Source organism: Zootermopsis nevadensis, unplaced genomic scaffold, assembly GCF_977971745.1.
Source record: "Zootermopsis nevadensis isolate Lab colony 2312 unplaced genomic scaffold, Znev_1.0 Znev_ptg000050l, whole genome shotgun sequence".
NCBI classification, from domain to species: Eukaryota; Metazoa; Arthropoda; class Insecta; order Blattodea; family Termopsidae; genus Zootermopsis; species Zootermopsis nevadensis.
The window spans coordinates 4,147,084-4,159,787 of NW_028259182.1; the positions used below are offsets into that span (position 1 = coordinate 4,147,084).

The following is a 12,704-nucleotide window of genomic DNA, read 5'->3' on the forward strand; positions in this document are numbered from 1 at the left end:
TCAACGCCGTTCTAATCTATAGATGTTTCTGCGATACAAAATGAATTTGGCATGGGACTTACGTCGTTTTGCAACTCGTCTGATCTTTCTACTCGCAGGCACGTCACCACGTCTTGCTGTGAAGTAAGCGTCTTAAGATCTCTGTTGTAGATAAGATTCAAGTCCTATTGAAAGGTTTACTTTCGGGGAAACTTTATCAAAATTTCTTCATTTTCCTTTGAGACAACATTTCTCTATTTAAAGTCTTCTCAGAACATTCAGCGATGATAATGATGTGAAACAGCTTTTAGCTTGTATTTTTGTTTGGAAAAAATAAGGCATTTCCGTCTCTTGGTTATTTTCAAATGCATAAATTTTTAGAACAATGCAAACAACGCTGGAATAACTCTTAAATAATACAGCTTTACAGTCGCAATGAACCTTGTTCATTCTGAGGTACTTTCGTATTGTTTAGTGGCGAAAGTCGTGTTTCATCTGTTTCAACAGCAGCATGGCGCCTACTCTTAGGTTAGAGTCGATATTCCCACATAAATGCAAGACTTTAGAACAAATCATTAACTGCGACGCAGAAGACTGAAACTTTATAATTGGTAACGCGACTTAGACGCCGGCCAACAATTTGGCGCCTGAGCGTCGCTTATGAGCGGCTCGTAACGGTCAAGGCGGACGCCTTGGCCACTCCATTTTGAAAACAATTATCTCCGGCGTCCGGTACAGTCGAGTCCATAGTCTGAGTAAAGAGAACGTTCTGTTTGCGTTTTTAATGACCGAAAGTATTGAGTTCTTATTCAGTTGTTTCTCATCTTGAGGTGAAATTCGTCTTGGATGACTAGTATAATAGAATAGCTGTTAGTTTCCAGGAATTTTGAAGTCACTAATACACAGTATTATTTTCCCCAGTCTGTACTAGCGCCATTTTTAATACTCAGCCAGCATTCTTGTCGTCCCAACGTCGTGTAAGTTTCAGTCATAGAGTTACTGATAAGTATCACGATACACAAAACTGTAAGGGCCTACCGTCTGGAAAATGTAATTTCGACTCTCAAGTGGAGATGAAATATCCAAAATCGTAGCTTGTGTGTTTATACGTCACAAGATTTATTATTATTATTATTATTATCATAAATGAATTGAATTGAATAATTCCATGTATCCACCACTTTATAGGGGATTTACTTATGTGTACCCGAGACAGACCTTGTCCCTGAGGTACATAGCGCAGTGGCTATTTCCGAAATACATTTTGTTTTTAATACGTGTTACATGTATTATATAGTTTTATCGTGAGGGATGACTACATATCTTTCGAATGATGTAAGAAGATCCTAAAATGGCGGTTCTCTGAAGTTCCCTGATGTCGTGTTCGCCCGGGATGTTGGCCAAATATTTTCAAATTGACTTGGAGACAGTTCCAGTTTATCCTTTAATTATTGGAATCACTTTCCACACTCGCTGTATTTCAAGATCTTCTCCGTTTACTTCTTAATTATATTATTATTAATAATAATAATTAAGTTGCTGTACCATGTTTGTGGATAAAGAGAATACATTTATTTGGAAATATAAATTCAATTTATTCTTTGCATTATCGTGCAAGTCCCGTTAGAAATTTATGAATGAAGCTCGTTGCTGATGTAAGCGAAGTCTCTTCAAATGCGAGAGATAAATGAGGTGAACACATTTTGTTACCACGATTAGGCCCTGGGCTTCCGACCCACCGTATATTTCTGCCCTTACCCGACGCGGGAAAGAAGCTTTCTAATGTTTTATTCAGAGCAATCTTGTAACCAAACACAACCAGAGCTGCGCAGATATTCCCTCCACCCCTTCAGCGTAATACCAAGCTTCCAGTTTTGTCTCTAGAAGGGGTAGTATCCTTTGGGAGCAGTCTGCATCCTCTAGGAATAGAATTCGTTAAAAAAATGTGCGAAGTTAGTTTTTTTTTTAAATGACGCGCTAGTACAGCGTTCAGCTTAGTCTGAAGCGTCTCGTGTAAATTAGAAATACGCAGTCGCACGCTTCAAATGTTTCAATCCAAATGCCGAAGACAAATCTTACGAATAAATAATCATATAACTTAGTTTTCCAGCTTCAAGGTCACAACAGAATTGTACAAAATTGTAACACGAACAGCGGAACCCAGGCGACTGAAGACTGCTCAGAACTCGCACCGCTACGCTACCACAATACAGGCTTAAAATATGCTTGTTGATCGCATATATCATCAGAGATACGCACTGTTTTGAAATTGTCAGCACATAAATTAATATTTATATAGGATATGTACGTCGTGGTCTACCTTCATTATAAACTTTCATAGATCTCTGCTGTAACGGTTTTTATATTTATCGTGATCAGATCAAAAGCCACTAAAGATCTACGCGGCCATCATATTGTTAATTTTCAAAAACGCATACTTTTTCTTAAATGTCTGTTATCACCCAATGCAGTTTAGTGTCGGGACTGGAGGGTTTCGTCAGTCCCTCCATGCAAGTGCTGTTTATAATTATTCTGCCCAGAGGCAGAGCTGATGTTTGTTTTAATTTTAAAATATTCAGGACGGCGAAAAAAATAACTACATCCTCATTCACCGGAAGGCTTTCAGTAGACCTAGAGGTGAAGGTACTATCGACGTAATTGCCTGCGAATCCATAACCAAACACTTATTTTGAAACACGCACACTTACGTATGCCAGACAAACAAATATTACAAAGCGGATTCTTCATGAAGAATCTCATATGGTCAAAGAACACTGGCCTTTTGTGGAATCAGAAGGTTCATTACCATATTCACAAAAGCCCGCAACTGGTGCATATCCCGACACAGATGAATCCAGTTCAAGCCTTTAAATTCTATTTTAAAGTTGTTTTTGTAATATTATCATTTAAACTATGCCCAGGTTTTGAAAATTGTTTCACATATTTAAATTCTTTGGTTAAAATTTTAATATATCTCGGATTACGAGATGAAAGTTAACAAGCATTCTCTGAGTTTAATTTGGTCTTAAAATTTTTTGTGAATGTAATTTTCATCTGTTATAACCGTTCCCATGTCTTTAAATTCTACGACATTTTCGAAGGATTTAATATGTGTAAATTAACTCTTTAAAGTCTTGTGGTAACTATACGTACCAGGTGCTTTAAAAATCAGTAATATTGCGTTTAGTATTTGTGTGTTTCGCATGATTCTAAGTGCAAACAGCGACTGTTTACTTAAACAGAGTTAACCAGTTGATCTTTGTAATGGTGAAGTGTGGTGTTTTCTTCGCGGTACGGACTCAATTCTTAAATCTTAATCAGACGAACTATGAATCTCACTGTAACGGGAAATTATTTACTTTAAACAGCGTTAACCAGTTGATCTTCGTAATGGTGAAGTGTGGTGTTTTCTTCGCGGTACGGACTCAATTCTTAAATCTTAATCAGACGAACTATGAATCTCACTGTAACGAGAGATTATTTACTTTAAACAGCGTTAACCGGTTGATCTTTGTAATGGTGAAGTGTGGTGTTTTCTTCGCGGTACGGACTGAATTCTTAAATATTTCGACGATCTTCGGCTTCACAGGGTTAAACGTATTGATATTTTATCGTACCTGGCCCGTAGCTGCAACGTAGCGAGCGATTTGCGCCAAGCGTGATTTGCAGAGTTCCTCTTGTTTCGGACGGAAGACGAGGGCCTCTTCGGCAGCTGCTCGCAACTCGAAAATTGTTGTAAAATGGATGTTGAGCTGTAAGAGTCGAACGGTCGTATAAGTGACCTGTGCCAGAGGCCTTTCTTCAGTGCCTTACTGTTACGTGCATAGCGAATAAGAAATTTGCAGACTAGTGGTACACTGTTTACATGCAAATACGGCATTAATTATTTGAATTTGATTTATTTTATGTGTGACAGAACTATCAAAGCAGTCTGAAGATGGCCGTATTCTGGGCCGGAGTACCGTTTAGTCTGCTAGAAATTTTCCGACGTTTCAGAGATACTTGCTGCCTCCATCTTCAAGGCGTTGACTCGGCAGGTACCTCTGGAATGTCAGTAAACTACTACCAGACTAAACGGCGTGTATTATTACTACGTTTACATAAACTATGTTTATTAAAGTTTTATCACTTACTTTATATTATTTTACAACTCAGATTTCTGAAGAGATTTCTACATTTCATCCTCGTGCATTAGAAATTGTCATTTCGTTAAAAGAAAAAAAAAAATCCTTTCCCGTGGAGTGAATTAAGTAACAAGTCGAAGGGCTGAGCGTCTTTAATGCTAACAGATTCTGCGACGAACTCGATAAAAGGATGAAACGTCTTGAGCAAATAACAAGAATTAAGACGTACCATTAACTCGGGTTTGCTCTATAACTTGATAAAGAATTCATTGGCGTGCAAGCGAGAGAGAGAGAGAGAGAGAGAGTGAGTGGGAGAGAGAGAGAGAGAGTGTGTGTGAGAGAGAGAGTGAGAGAGAGAGAGAGAGTGGGAGAGAGAGAGAGAGTGGGAGAGAGAGAGAGAGAGAGAGAGAGATATGAAACTTACCCTCGGCTGGAAGATGTCTTCGATGTTGACGTTTTTACTCTGAGAAGTAGAAAGAAAAACAGAGAGAGGAAAAGATACATCCCAGAATCCAGTAGCCATCGCCACGAGACACATCCATCTTAATAACTCAGTGGGGGGGGGGAGGGGGAGGAATTCGTTCCACAAGCTGTAGTGGTAATACGATCAGCAGGTAACGTGCATTCCCAACAAGTAATTTCAAATGTTGAATCCCGACTGAAATCATTATATGATTTATAGTTCTTTTTTCAAGAAGGGCGGATCGTTCTGTACGGTGTTTGTCAATCGGGGGTCCGAAAGTCGTGACTAATGACTTACCGAAGTGAGTTATATATTTTTTGTGCTGTCTTGTAGCAAGGTTTAATCTTATTTTCATTACTTTTTGTATATATATCAGTTTACCAATATTATATTTTTGTATTTGAAACTGTATTTTACTATGAATTCGATTTATGAATATCAGAGTTTGACCATGGTTCGTGAGCTCTGTTATCAAAAAGGGTGCATTAATATAGAACTGAGTTACTTATGGAATGTATCTCGTTTTTTTTTTAATAATTCGAGCTGATTTTTAAAATAGTGGTCTAAAGAATTTGTTTGCGAATATAATGTATCGTCTTATTAAATTTAATAAAGTAGAGTTTAACCCTGTTCAGAAGATAAAGAAGATCATTCGGTTAATACTGAAACTAACCTCTCTCCTGCACAGTGGTTTTCTTTCCTGTATGGTCCTGTTAGGACGCTCAAGGATTTTCTCCAGGTGGCTCTGTAAAGTACACAACACAGTTGTGTAAGTATGTACTGTGGACGTTTGCTCGCTGTATGACCCTAAAATTACTTAGGACCATATGCCATGGCAAAACAGTTTATTCATCATACAGAACTTAATTGCGTTATGGACTTATTTTTTATGAAATTTTCATTGGTCCTTGCTACTGGAAATCCCTGATAATGAAACGTCGGTAAACTTCTATCAGACTACACGGTGCTTCAACCCGGAAGATAGCCATCCTCGGATTCAGTATCTGAAATATCACATGAGGTGTTTTTGTTGCAGAGTTAGAGAATTTGGCTTAGTCACTTGTTTGCTGCTAACTTAAATTCATATACCTAGTTGTAGGATCATCTAATTTTTTTCCGACTGTGCCGTTGTTGTTCCCTCCGCCCTGAATGATTTCTCGGATGTTTTCGCCGCAAAGCAACGATACAACTTTTGCTTTGGGATCGCTTCCATAAGCTATTGTGTGTGACATGCAACAAGGGACTGGATTTTGTACGTCTGTGTCTCAGAAGAAGCGAGTTTTAAACGTCAGTGTGTGAAACATGAGCAGGAAATGAGCACCTCATAGGATATGACGTAATCATCGTCATCATGATCATGAACCCTTTCCTGATTACACCTTAAGGTTTGTTCCAGCTCATAAGTGCTCGTGAAATTAAGCTGTGTAGACATTTGGTAGGGGTCCTTGGACGAGTGATCATCCCGACGCAAGGCGTCTGCCTGTACAGGATAGCACAACACACAGACAGACGCGGACAAACATTCATACCTTGAGCAGGATTCGAACCGACGATCCCAAAGGGTTACTAGCCAAAACATTTATTATGCACAGAGGAAAAGAAATGTGAGTTTAAACGCCATTTTGGTTGGAATATCACAGCAGCAGAAATGCGACACATATATGGGAGGATAATATTAAAAAAAATGTTTGAAAAGTCATGTGTAATTCTGTGTTATGAATGTCATCTTCATCGAGACTGCTACTTGACGTCAACAGATACGCACAGGATGGTTCTCTCGTAATACGACGTAGTGACATCGCCTACCGTCTGACAGCTACCAACGATTATATTCGGGAACGGCAAGTGTAAAGGTGCTTGGGACTCACCGCCTCGCAGCATTCGGTGTCCAGGAGGAAGACGGCGCATCGCTCGCACTTGAGAAGATCGCGGGCCTCTGTCATGATCTTCGTCACCAGACATTCCAGGTTGTTTTGCTCCTCGAAGATGCTACGCGCGAGATTCAGCAGTATCTGTGGAAAAACGAACATATCTTCTGAACATGCCACAGGAATAAAATTTGTGCCGCCTGTCTGCAATATTAACCCTTTCATAGTCAAATGGTAACTATATGTACCACCTGCTTACACATCAGTCACTGTTCATGCTATATTTATGTGTTTCGTATGATTTTAATAATAAACAGCTGTTATTTCCCTAAACAGCGTAAACCAGCTGATCTAAGTAATGGTGAAGTGTGGTGTTTTCTTCGCGGTACGGAATGAATTCTTAAATTTTAAAGTAAGCTTCGGCTTCGAAGGTTTAAGTCTTATGGGTTGTTACTTGCAACTTGGCAAACCGTACAAAGCCAGAGTATGCATTTCTGTTTTTTTCCCCAAGTGGACTGTAATGTAATTGTGTAACCACGTGCCTTGTCTAAGATAACAGACCATAAGTGAAGCAATAGTTTACTAGTTTTAAATTTTGCTTTTGTTAGGATATTACAGTGCGTTAATTTCTGTACGTTATTTTCACAAGTGAATAGCATGAAACAATAATGGAAATATTTTAACATCAGTCTGTCCACAAGTATCTGCTTGGATTTTGACAAAATTTTGTATTCGAGGAAAATTACGTTTTGCTTTGTGTCATAATGTACAGGCCTTATCGTGAAGTTGCTTTCGGTAAAATAAATAAAACAGACCTCATTACGTCATACAGCTTTGATTTGGAATACATTTTGACATAATGATTATGTAACTGGATAAAAGAAAAACATAATTTGTGAAGATGGAACTAAAATATTTGGAAAAATAGATTTATATCTTTAATATAACGGAAGAGCCTTTGACTTTTTTTGTTAAGGAAAGAAATGCGTTTGTCTGCTCTCAGACTTAGTAGAAAAGGGAACCTTGTCACAATTCTGCTGCTGTTAAATGCGTGGTTGCGATGTAGAAATAAGATATTACAGAGATGTAACATTAAAGATTTAAATATTAAGTTTTATCCTCAGAAACCAAAAGGTTGTTGATCGTTGAAGTAAAGGTTTTTCACTTTTTTCAGAGCTGTAACGTGCGTTTTCTAAATCGTTGAACTCTTATATTCGGATAAGATCCAAATTTTGTCTCGATACAAGATTTTTTACCAGAAACAAGCAAACATCAAGACGACCGACTGACAAAGGATACATTTCAAAATACGAGTACCATAATTTGGGGTTCATATGTCAACTGTTACTTAAATGAAAGAGCCCTTTAAACTGAGACTGTATGAAAATTTACTTTAAGATGTGAATAACAACTTTTTGATGATCACGAAGCTCATACGCATAATATTTATAATATTTTAAAAATAGTTTTGGTCCTCGAAAGAACCATGCAAGGTCATCGTTAAAAAGTTAATGGATAATGAAGAATATTAACAAAATATTGCCGTTTATTGACAGAACCCACCAAAATAAAAAGTTACGACATCTTTATGTAATCCCCTGTTATAGTATAACACTGTAGTTCGTGATACACATTGTCGAAGATGTGCTATAAAGAGTTAAACCAGTTTATAGTAAATTAGCTCTTAAGTCTGACGAGAATAATCAAGTGGGAGCGCAATTCGCACTTATATCATTGTTGGACGCAGAAATGGGGGATATTGGATTGCGTAACTGTTCAGAGTAATTTTATGATCAAAAGAGGGGAAGATTTTCAGAATAAGATCTTCGATTCGTTATTGCTTACCTGATTTCTCCGAAATTCCAGTACAGACATTTCAAACAGCTGAGCATTCTGTATACCGATTCCGCAGAATGTCAGGTACCTCTGAAATACCTGAAAATACAAAGTCAAATATTTTAGAGGCGACGTCTTTGTCATAATACCCGTAAGAAATATAAGATACGGTATTTTTATAAGACAGGGAACTTGGTTGTAAAATAGTAATTCTAAAAAAAGAAAAATATGTCTCTGAGCCTTTTTTAGTTACGTGTACATCGAAATATTCGAGACTCTTCTGCCTTGGGTAAAGCTGACTGAAGCGCGTAGCAAGTGCATAATTTTTATATAGGCGAAGTGTGAAGGCATATGCGAGCTTTTAGTTGGAAATCAGCCATTAAGGCAATTTTCAAGGCCGTGTCATAGCTCAGATGGTTAGCTGTCGGCTTTGCTCTAGTAAGAACCCCCCCCCCCCCCCCCCCCCGAGATCTTCGATTTTCTCGTCAATATCATTCCATCTCTGCTCCATATTCATTCATGTGTCATGGGGGTTGGACAATGGGGCCCTTAGAGCCCACAGTTCCACACAGTCTCAGCCCATCACAACAGCAACAAGAAATCATATTCCAAGAAGAAGACATCAGTTGAGGCTCCTCCTAGAAAAATCTTGTTCTGTCTCAGCGTTTGTTTGTAGGAGCTCCGAAAAATTCGAGATTCTAACGACTAACCTTCGAATATGTGAAAATTCGGAAATTACATTTCAGGCCATCTATTCGTCTTCGTAGTCAGGAGGAGGCTTCATTGTTTTCTGTCTCTATGGGAACTGTGTCGTATTTAACGTCTCCTTCGAGGCATTGTACAGACTTCACGCATTTCACTTCTGTCAGAGAAGTTGCCGCTACTGCAAGGGTGCACGTAACTACACATTGTTCATGATTTGTATGGAGTGATCATAAACACATATTAGGTAGGTAGCGATAAAATTATGGCTTCATATTTTGTACCAACTAACTAGGAGACGTTCATATAAGAATAGCTTAAGCGAGGTCTGTTTTCTGTGAAAGAACAATTAATTATCGGAAAATATGCGAAGTGATGACGGAGAATAATTTAAAGATACGTTTTAGTGAGATTTCACGTTTTCACGGAAGCGAGTAGGAAGTTGTCTATGTTCGGAAAATGTTGTGCTGTGTAGTCTGGCGGATGTTTACCGACGTCGGTAAACATCCTTCAGGCTACAAGGCGCGACATCCAAGAATACTGTCATCTTCAAGTGTTTTAGTGTCTGAGTCTGTAAGTGGCCTGAAGAATTTCGAAATCCCTCTGATACATCTGTCTCAGTTGTGAAATAGACTTTTCACTTGTTGCTCATGGAGATTTTTCTGAGCTCCGTAGATGTAGACAAATATGGCAGTCCCTTACCTTTGAGTGGAATGTCTTGAACAGTCACGAAAGGAATTTAACTCTAATAAATTATGTCTGTAAAGAGTCAGTTACTGCTAATTCTTAAAAAAAAGTTTAGAATAGCTGCGCCTCGTAAGCTGCTATTGGAGAAGGAAATTAATCTTGAAGCAGTACTTGAAACAAACGCGGACAGGTAAGCAAGGACTGAACTATAAGAAGTTTTTAGACGAGTTTCTTCTATTAACGTTTATCTTTTACTACGAACAAAAATCCATTACTCGCTGTACCTAAACTTATAAATTCCGTTGTTTAAAAACGTAGTACAGGTTGTAGATAAAAACTTTCATATACCCATGACTTATTTTTCGTATATTACGTAATTATTTCAAAAATACTTAAGATAAAACTTATATGTCTCATTTTATCAGACCTGTTATAGCTTAAGATGAGTGTCTTTTTAAATCTGGTATGTTCTGTCCAGCGTTCATGTAAATAATGTGGAAAAGTGGAAAAATATCAAGGAAACTAAATTAGCATGTAAAATTTTAATACATCGATCTTAAGGTAGATTTCGTCTATAGTCATAAAATAGGCTTCGGAAATAAAAACTGATAACTAACAGACATAACCTCTACGTTATGCACTCATGAAACAATACTAGGAGATAAACTGTTGATCTTAACTTTATTAAGTTTATTCAGAAGTTATCAGTACACGGTAGTCTAGCGGTTAGAACGCTGGCCTTGTAATCCTGGGGTCTCGGGTTCGAATTTATAACTTGTGTTGGGCAAGGCCGTGGTCTAGGCAACACGGAGTTTTCCTCCGTGGCATCCCAACAATTACTCCATTCACACACAGAAGAAGGCAATGGCAAACCACTTCTGGATCATCTGCCAAGAACGTATATGAACAGGTCCCAGTCCGAGAAGAGAAAAGGATGGAAGGATCCTGTTCATATGGACCTGTCGTCAGACAGAACACTAAATAATAATAAGATGAGGTGGTCTAGCGGGTAGAACGCTGGCCTTGTAATCCTGGGGTCTCGGGTTCGAATTTATAACTTGTGTTGGGCAAGGCCGTGGTCTAGGCAACACGGAGTTTTCCTCCGTGGCATCCCAACAATTACTCCATTCACACACAGAAGAAGGCAATGGCAAACCACTTCTGGATCATCTGCCAAGAACGTATATGAACAGGTCCCAGTCCGAGAAGAGAAAAGGATGGAAGGATCCTGTTCATATGGACCTGTCGTCAGACAGAACACTAAATAATAATAATAATAATTCAGAAGTTATCTGCGCTAAAGAGTTACCTCAACGTCACGCTTGGTGAATTCTTTGGTGTCGTTTGTCTTGTTGATGATCTGAGCCACCCCGATCACTTCTCCCTCATAGTTGCATATTGGCATGGAAAGTATCAGGTTGGTCTTGTACCCGGTCCTCAAGTCGATCTCGCTGTTGAACCTGGGATCCTGAAACAACAAACACGTTCCAGGTTTCCACAATTGCGTGCGCGTATGAAGGTTAACTGTTTTATGGGATGTTGAACCATGTAACCTGGCAAAATCCCCCCCACCCCCCTCAATGTTTGTGGCAGTAAACACCTCTGAAACGTCGGTGAATTTCCACTAGACCAGCGTTTCTCAACCTATGGCACGCGTACCACTGGTGGTCAATTTTCCGTCTTTTATGGAAACCGGAAGGTTGTTACGTACGTGGAAAGAATTCACGACTGGATCCTGTCTTGGGCCACTTGAATCCAGAACATTCCTTAGACCGTATTTATTTGATAAACATTTTAATATTATTCTCAGATTTATGCCTGTCTCCAAAGTGGTCGTTTGCATTCCCTCTTGCGTGCTACATCCATCCGCCAATCGATCCACCGATAAATTCGTTTCTTAAATTGGATGACGAAACACAAGACATATGAGCCCTACAAAAGTTAATCTAACGTTAGGTTTATATTTTATTTTAAAGTCTAGCTTTCCGTTCATGTTTTACTTTAATACTCAAGTTTCCGATGATACTTTATAACATTACATAATTCGCAAATAAATATTATTACAGTATATATTTATGATTTTTTGTTTATTTAATTCGAGTTTCCAAGGTCGCGTTCCCCTATCCCCATTAATTCCATACTATATTAATTTCGTACAACGCGGGTTCACCGAATGAAGTATCCCCCGCGTTGAAAGAGGGATTAATGTGCCATGTTAAAATCTTACTTGTTGCATCATTGGACTATCTGACGTTGCTTCATCGTAATTAAACAGCCCCTAAATCATCATCATCATCATCATCATCATCATCATAGCTTCTGCTTAGCATGAGACCTAAATATGGCGGAGATGGCGAAACATGCAAATGTGTGTGACTTCGAGGAAGTTCTTGCATATTTAACAGCCGTACATATTAACAGTTGGAAACTAAACTAATTCGCTTGCAAATTTACTGCCATGAAATTGACAGAGCTAATTTCACGGAGCTACGAAGTCAACGCGAGAAAATGTTTTTGTGATACGGCAGAGTTGATGAGGACTTCTATTCCGTAAACTAATGGGTTTACGTTCCGGGGTCGTAACGATTAAGGAGAGGGTGTAATCGATAAATACAGAATAAACGAGAGATCGCAAAAGAAAAGATTATGAAGAACTCAGAATTTAAACTTTGAATACGATATATTTGTCATGAGGCTTACGACACAGAACCATATCATAATATGATTGTTCTTTTGTCTGTTCTGTATACTTTATATTTTGCTGTTGTTAACTTGTGTAAATATTCTGAGTTTATTTCTCAGTGCAGTACATGATGAACCTTCCTTTGCTTTACTAACATCGAAAAATTTTCCTATCGTACTGCGTATCCAATGGGGAAATCACGTTTCTTACTCCCACCGTCAGACGTACATATCCGAAAATTCCGAACGGGTTTAGACGAAATTTCATCTACTCCCAGAGGCATTGGTAAAATAAAGTCTGTTTCGGAATGGTTATGCTTAAGAGGAAAATTAACTTAAATAAATATGGCTGTATTTTGGGTT

General features: G+C 38.5%; 2 protein-coding genes across 5 annotated transcripts in view; one reads left to right on the forward strand and one right to left on the reverse strand.

Moving 5' to 3' along the window:
* Positions 1 to 12,704, reverse strand: part of Pde6 (phosphodiesterase 6) — an 86,147-nt gene that overhangs the window by 24,932 nt on the left and 48,511 nt on the right. For 3 of the 4 annotated variants that reach the window (XM_087360888.1, XM_087360890.1, XM_087360889.1), the window contains exons 6-11: positions 10,969 to 11,127; positions 8,280 to 8,369; positions 6,435 to 6,578; positions 5,240 to 5,311; positions 4,528 to 4,566; positions 3,597 to 3,731 (exon numbers count right to left, since the gene is read on the reverse strand). In XM_087360888.1, coding sequence (XP_087217014.1) covers positions 3,597 to 3,731; positions 4,528 to 4,566; positions 5,240 to 5,311; positions 6,435 to 6,578; positions 8,280 to 8,369; positions 10,969 to 11,127 — 639 coding nt within the window. The remainder of the gene's footprint in view (positions 1 to 3,596; positions 3,732 to 4,527; positions 4,567 to 5,239; positions 5,312 to 6,434; positions 6,579 to 8,279; positions 8,370 to 10,968; positions 11,128 to 12,704) is intronic. The other variant, XM_087360891.1, reaches the window with a different exon arrangement.
* The window catches only part of LOC110828163 (BTB/POZ domain-containing protein 2), a 312,552-nt gene that overhangs the window by 10,817 nt on the left and 289,031 nt on the right, over positions 1 to 12,704 (forward strand). The gene's annotated exons all lie outside the window — the stretch shown is intronic.